This window comes from Argentina silus, assembly GCF_951799395.1.
Source record: "Argentina silus genome assembly, chromosome: 5".
NCBI lineage: Eukaryota > Metazoa > Chordata > Actinopteri > Argentiniformes > Argentinidae > Argentina > Argentina silus.
The window spans coordinates 20,429,338-20,436,837 of record NC_139659.1 but is presented as its reverse complement, the minus strand read 5'-3'; the positions used below and the strand labels follow the sequence as shown (position 1 = coordinate 20,436,837).

The 7,500-nt window shown below is 48.8% G+C and overlaps 1 protein-coding gene across 3 annotated transcripts in view; it reads right to left on the bottom strand.

Annotated features, from left to right (window-relative positions):
• The window catches only part of nrg1 (neuregulin 1), a 70,736-nt gene that overhangs the window by 41,779 nt on the left and 21,457 nt on the right, over positions 1-7,500 (bottom strand). For 2 of the 3 annotated variants that reach the window (XM_083670626.1, XM_083670627.1), the window contains exon 1: positions 1,487-3,245. The exons of the other annotated variant lie outside the window; for it this stretch is intronic. In XM_083670626.1, coding sequence (XP_083526752.1) covers positions 1,487-2,303 — 817 coding nt within the window. In that variant the 5' untranslated portion in view covers positions 2,304-3,245. Of the gene's footprint in view, positions 1-1,486; positions 3,246-7,500 lie in introns of those variants that run through there. 3 annotated transcript variants of the gene reach the window in all.

The window sequence follows — 7,500 nt, the reverse complement described above, 5'->3', positions numbered from 1 at the left end:
CCAGCTGTTCTACCTCTCTCAAAGTCATGATGGGGGGGGGGGGGCAGAGAGAGAGAGAGAGAGAGAGAGAGAGAGAGAGAGAGCAGTGTTAGCAGGCAGATAGCATTACCGGGATTGTCTTTCTCTGTCTCTCTGTGGCTCAGAGAGGGAGGAGAGAGGAGAGGGGGAAATCAATTAGCCTCTAACAGAATCTGACCTTGAAATGGAGCCCGGCTTGGGACAGGAGGAGAGGAGAGGAGAGGAGAGGAGAGGAGAGGAGAGGAGAGAGGAGTGGAGGAAGTCTTCCCACACCACTGCCGCAGCATTTACTTTTAGGAAGTCATGCATCATCAGATATTGATTTTCATATTTTCATATGACTGGAAATGCACACGTGTCCGCCTCCCATCATCACAGCCCCTGGGCCGCTTCCGTAGCATACAGGCTAATCTCTCATATTGTTTTTCGTGACATTCTGAGAAATTATGCAAAAACAGCATGTTATTATAATTATTTTAGTTGTGAAGGATGCAACAGTGGGACATTTTCTTAACCAAGACTTTGAGATGCAAATGATTTGCAAATTATATCCATGGATATATGGACAAGCTATTCCTGTCATCAGCACTGTGCTGGCGGGGGGGGTAGGTTAACGCTGTTTGTTTAGTTGTCGTGGTTTCGGAACTGGAGTTTTCCTGTTCCCTGTGCACACAAACACACACGCAGACACACACACACACACACACACGCAGACACACACCCAGGGAGGGAGGTAATTCCTCCCAGTCTTAGTCATGGATCCCTGCTCCCTTCTCTGCAGGTCCCAGCATGTCCTCCCTCAGACAGACAGGCCGCTATTGTCACCAGAGGGTTGGGAAACAGCCAGCAAGACAGAACGCTTTCAACAGCTTTTACAAAAGACAGACAGTAAAGTAAAGGTCTGTTTGGGTTTGTGTGTTGGGACCGTGGGACACTGGGGGATTGTACTGCGCCAACCACTACACACACTGTCATTTAGCTAAACCACATGGGAACCTGCTTCCTGGTTTCCACCTGCCTGCCTCCTTTATTGTGTTGTGTGTTGTTCCTCTGCTGTATGTCAGGTGACGTCTTCTGTCTGACAATAGGCCGTGTGTAGCTGCACCAGAGGAACAACACACCTTTAAAACGCCTCACATCGACCACTGGGCTGGTATGTTGTATCTTTGCCATGTCACATTGAGTATTCAGTACTTCTTAAGTAAGTCTCTTTTGTTTTGTTCTGACACAAATCTTCACTCCCATCCCAGCCAAAACTAGCACCATCCTGTGATCTGTAAACACAATGCTGCCACGGTTTGGACTTGGAACACACACACATTCAATGCAGCACCTTTGCTCAACATGAAAGCCAGCTGAAATGAGGCCAAAAGGAAACGACTGTATAACTTATGACCGCAAACTAACGAACGCCACACAGCCTCACCAAACAGACAGAGAACGTTCCGGCGCTGTACGCTGTACTTACGGGGCTTCTGGGGGACAACAATGTCGTTAGACTCCGGGGTGGTTTGGGGGCGGGGGGTCTGTGTCCCCCTCCTCACCGGTTTGGGGGTGGTGGGGGTGGGGGGCGTCCCGGGCCGAGTGGGCGTGTCCGTGCGGTACGTGAGTACGGCCGAGGTGGGGGTGTACTGGGTGACTCTGGGGGTCCGGGGGGGTATGTAAGGACCTCCGGTCGGCTTCCCCTCCACCACCACCTCGGGCTGCCCCGGGGCGGGGGGGCTGGCGCTGCTGGGGGGGGCCGAAGTCGAGGGAGGGGAGGTCGGGTGAGGGAACGCCACGGGAAGTCCTAGCGTGGGGTCGGCGAAGATGATGTGGTCCTGGCCCCAGCGGTCGGGGTCCAGGTGGGTCGGAGGCTCGTACTCAAAGATCTTGTCCACGAAGACCCACTTGAGGCCTGCAGTGCAGAGGGCCAGGCTGAGCAGGCAGGCCAGGAGGGGCACGATGCAGATCCTCTCTGAGCGCAGGCAGCCCCTCACCTGCTCTGCCTGCATACACACACAGCAGGCTCCGGCCAAACCCAGCAGCCCCGCACCTCCACGATCCCCCTCTCCACCCTCCTCCTCCTCCTCTCCTCCCTCCTCCGAGCCCGTTCCCTCGGCGCCCTCCTCCTCCTCCTCCTCTTCCGAGCCACCTGCCGCAGACCCCTCCTCCTCCAATGGCGTCTCGTCAGGGGCCTTCGGGGGGCCGGGGTGGGAGCCAGAGTCCGTGGGGGATGCGGCCCCGTGAGGGACGACCACCACCAGCCCGGCAGAAGAGTCCTCCTCCGTTACGCCCTCTGTCATCCTCCCTTCTCTCCCTTCTTTATCTCTCTCTCGTCTCTGGGGACGAAGGGATGTGCGGACGCCGGGACTCTCTAGCTCAGAGCATCACACAGCAGCGGGCTGTGGAGGTGGCGGGTGTCGTAAAGAAGCGTTTGTTCCATTATCAGATAGCTGTCCGTATGGGGGGTTGGGGACGGGGGGACGGAGGGACGGAGGGACGGAGGGACGAAGGAAAGATGCTCGTCGGCAGTACAGCGGGGTAACCTTGTTAACGGTCGCAGAGGTAAACACACACACTCCCGTGTGAAGAGGAGGAGGAGGAGAAGGAGGTAGAGAGGAAAGAGGAGTCTCTTCTTCTCTGAGGCGACGCTTTCACGGCATTTTCACGGGATATACACAAACACACAAAACATGTCCAGGAATCGGAGCACAGAAGCAGCATCAAACACAATGCAGACTCCCAAAAAACTAAAGTAGCCACGATATATATATATATATATATATATAAAATAGTTTCTCCCTTTAAATCTCTTCCAGGATTCGGTGCAGTTCAGTCCAGTTTAGGTTCACTCCAGTTCACTTCAGTTGAGCTCGGTGCGTTCTAATCCCTGGATTGAATCACTCACTCACCTGTGTGCTTGGAGAGCAGAGGCAGAGTCGGAGGTGGTGGTGGAGGCGGTGTTAACGCTGTAGGCAGGGTGCAGCTGGAGCAGTAGCTGTAGTAACAGTGACAGCAGCAGGAGATGGGACAGAGCAGGCAGCCACTGCGGAGGCAGGAGAGACATGCTGCCTGTCTGTCTATTTAACTGTCTGTCTGTCTGTATCTATCTATCTAACTGTCTGTCTGTGTCTGTCTGTCTGTCTGTCTGTCTATTTATCTAACTGTCTGTCTGTCTGTCTAACTGTCTGTCCGTGCGTCCGTGTAGCGTTCCAGCGCGGCGCGGGGCTGACTAACCAGGGAGCAGCAGGTGCCCTTCCTCTCCTCTGCCGGAGAAACAGATCATTAGAAGAAGAGAGAGAGAGAGAGAGAGACGCGTGCTCCCTTGCTCACTCGCTGGCAACACGGAAGGAAGGACGGCCGAGTCAGGATACTCCCCTTTTTTCTCTCTCTCTCTCTCACACACACACCCCTCCTCTCCCCTTTACCCTCTCTGTTTCTCTGTCTCTTTCTTTCTCTCTCTCTCTTTCTTTCTATACACAATCTCTCACACTCTTTCTCTTTTTTACACACTCTCTCTCTCTCTCCTCCTCTGTCTTTGAGTGGTGTGTCTACACTCTCTCTCTCTCTCTCTCTCCTTCTCTCTCGTTCCAGGCAGCTCCCTGTCTCAACACAAAGCATACAGCTAAGCAAGTTCTGACTTGATCCAATTAGAGGGATGGCAACGAATCACAGGCTAGCAGACTGCTCTGGTCTCTCTCTCTCTCTCTCTCTCTCTCTCCCATTGATTATGCTAATGCTAAGGGTGTGTTTTCTATGTGGAGGGGAGGGAGCCAGTGAAGCAGACATATGATCCATCCCTGGAGGCCACAGCTATTGTTTTACGGCTCCCCTCACATACCCTTTTTCTTCACCCGGACTGAAAGAGCATTGCCAGGACCAAAGAAAAGGAGAATTATAACGTCAGTAATTCTCAAAAGACAATATCGCCATACCAATCGCCTGATAATCTCAAAGATTCCGTTTGCTTTGATTTAGAATCCAAATCAGATGGCAGTTACGGTTTAGGACCTGGAAAAGTCTCTCATGAAGCTTTTCCATAATCACATTGACCGTTATGCCACCGCAACGCGTGGCTAGGCTAGGCTAGGGAGCGGTAGGAGTGCTGACTCAGGGGAAGCAGGGGAGCAGCAAGCACCATGGACCAGACATAAATATTGGATGAGGAGCAGACTCCTGGAGGTCTATCTAGAGGGAGAGGAAATCTCAAGCATTCTATTATAACATAGTCTCTCTACCACCCTCCCTTTTCCTCTCTACCTCTTTCCCTCCTCAACTCTATCTGCCTCAATCCCTCCCTCTCACACCCTCACTCCCTCCCATCCCTCCACCCCCTCCCTCTCTCACCCTCACTCCCTCCCATCCCTCCACCCCCTCCCTCTCTCACCCCCTCCCATCCCTCCACCCCCTCCCTCTCTCTCTCTCCATCCCTCCCATCCCTCTCTCACCCTCACTCCCTCCCATCCCTCCACCCCCTCCCTCTCTCTATCCCTCCCTCCCTCTTTCCATCCCTCCCTCATTCCATCCCTCCCTCTCCCTATGTTCCAAATTAGAGTATAATGAATAAACTAGACGTTGCCATAAGCACTACCAGTGGGCATTAATTAAAAAGTCTGTATGTTTTATAAGTACAGTATATAGAGAATTATTAATCAGAGCTAAGCGACAAAACGGGAAGGAAAGGCTCTTTACATGACAATAACCCAGTAGGGAGTCGCAGATTTCTATTGGTATCTAGTTAAACTCATTATCAATACACCATACCATTTTGTCACGGTTTAATGGGCTTTCATTGTTAATTCAACAGTGGCCAATTTCACAGTTGTAAAGTGATGATGTTCCTCTTTCGTGTAAATTCAATAAACAGTAACAAGTCTGAGGACTGACTGAACTAAACATGAATTAATTAAACATCAGTTGCCGCTTTCTGTGTGGTAACTCTGTAATAAGCTAACATCACTGTATTATGAACATGCTATTACATATTACAGTGCAGTAGTAATGTTTTGTAGATGCATTGTAATGGTGATGAACTCTACTCCATACAGTATGCAACTACCAACTCAACAACATGTTAATAACAAGCAACAGTGTTGAGTGTTTTTTGGGGGGGGGTTAAACAGGCCGGGCAGGTTAAATGTCTGACCTTTGGGTAATTCAGTCAAAACAAAACAGGGATTGAACCCAAATGCCCCCAATCTGGTGTCTTTAATCCAACGTTCATTAGTGTTAAAAGTGTCTTGTTCTTTAGCTCTCCCCCAGTGGGACATGAGGCAGCTACTTACCAGATTAAAACACTACTTGACAGACCACCCTTCTTTGAGTAATGGATGCATTTGTTCTCCGCTTGTTCTCCACACATTTGTTGCTATACAACTCGTTGATACTTTCTTTGACCTTTTGGCTTTGGTTTGTTGATTGTAAGTACAATACTGTATCTACAGTTGTTAATACCTAGGACAGAAAACCAGTTCAACGGATGAGCTTTTCACTATTCAAAGACATAATCTCTGATATACACACAATGAATGCTCTGTGTACAATTCTATACACACAGAAAATCCCTGGTTTGTCACACACACACACACACACACACACACACGCACATGGGCGCATACACACACACACACACACACACACACACACACACACACACACACACACCTGGAATGTGCCGCACTCTGCCTGCAGTACTTTTAGACTTAAGCGCTGCTTTTGATACAGTAGGTCATGACATCCTTATTAACAGACTACAGAAGTGTGGTGGCCTCTCTGGCTCAGTTTTAGATTGGTTTAGGACTTATCTGTCCGGCAGAGACTATTTTGTCTCCATTGGTGACCACTCCTTGGCTAACGCTAGCAGAACATGGGGTTCCTCAAGGCTCCATTCTGGGACCTGTGTTGCTCAGTGTCTATATGCTGCCACTGGGAAAAATCATCAGAGAACAGAGGATTCATTTTCATAACTATGCCGATGATACACAACTGTACATCTCTTTATCACCCAATGACATCAGCCCTATTGATAAACTGGTTCAATGCATTGATCGTATCAACTTCTGGATATCACATCATTTCTTGCAATTGAACAAACATAAGACAGAGGTTTTAATTATCGAAGCAAAGGTCCAGAGAGAGAGAGGTACTGTGCACTAACTTAAAATCCCTGGCACAAAACGGCAAACCCCCAGCAAAAAATGTTGGCGTGCTTCTAGACCTTGATTTGAATTTTGAATCTCACATCAGTTACCTCACTAAAACCGCCTTTTATCACCTTCGAAATATTGTAAAGTACAACCATTTCCCCAGGCAGATAATGAGAGACTTATGCATGCTTTTATCACTAGCTGGCTTGATTACTGCAATGCTCTCCTTTCTGGTCTACCTAAGAAAGCTATAAATAGGCTCATTCAAAATGCAGCAGCATGTGTACTAACCAAGACCAGAAGGAGAGCACACATCTCACCTGTCCTAAAGTCCCTTCATTGGTTGTTGTAGATGTTTTAGAATAGATTTTAAGATCCTTTTATTGGTGTTCAAATCACTCAATGGACTAGCGCCTGAATACTTGTCAGACATGCTTTTAATATATGCTCCTTCAAGATCACTCAGGTCCTCTGGCACTGGCCTTTTAGTTGTTCCCTGGGTGAGGACAAAGAACTACGGGGAGGCAGCATTTAGCGTCTATGGTCCTTGCCTCTGGAATAGCCTGCCAGAGGAGCTGAGGGTGTCACAATCTGTAAATTCCTTTAAATGAAATCTGAAAACATACCTTTTTAGCTTAGCATTCTCTTAATACATCTCATTTTAATCTACCCTCTCCTATTGTGCTGCACTGGTCTCTCTGTTCTACCTTGTCTCGTATTTCCTATACTATCATTTCCTTATATTACTGTTTATTTTCACTGTATTGTTGTATTTTCATTATATTGTTACTCACCTTGTATTGGAATTTTGCACAAAAGGCGCTATATAAATAAAGTCTGATTTGATTTGATTTGATTTGCAAGTCTCAGAGCAGAGCCTGGATTACTGATGGCACAATCCATACACTGCAGGGTTGGCTTTAAACCACAATCTCCTCCTGCTTCTGAGAGCCACAGATAGACAGGGCTAGAGAAATCCCCCGACTCACACACACGCCACTTTGAGCTGTTAAGCTCTTCCCCCCTGTGCTAATAGGCTGGGGGGACAATCCAAAGACCCCTGTCTGGGGAAGGGGGAGGGGGGGGGGGAGGAGTGGTGGAGGTCACAAAGGTCAGGTCACACTTCCTCATTGACACCCTGATGACCCTCTTCAATCTGCAGCGGGAGCTAATACCGGTAATGGTATCTGTTAGCGGAGGCTTCCGGTCAGAGCACTGCCCATGGCTATTCTCATCCTCCTGATCTGACTAGCTGGAATATTGATATACTATACAATAGGCTGCAGTACATTGAGGGTATTTGAAGAGGAGTTTGATGATGAATTGGAATAATTTATTCAATAGGAGCATGTTC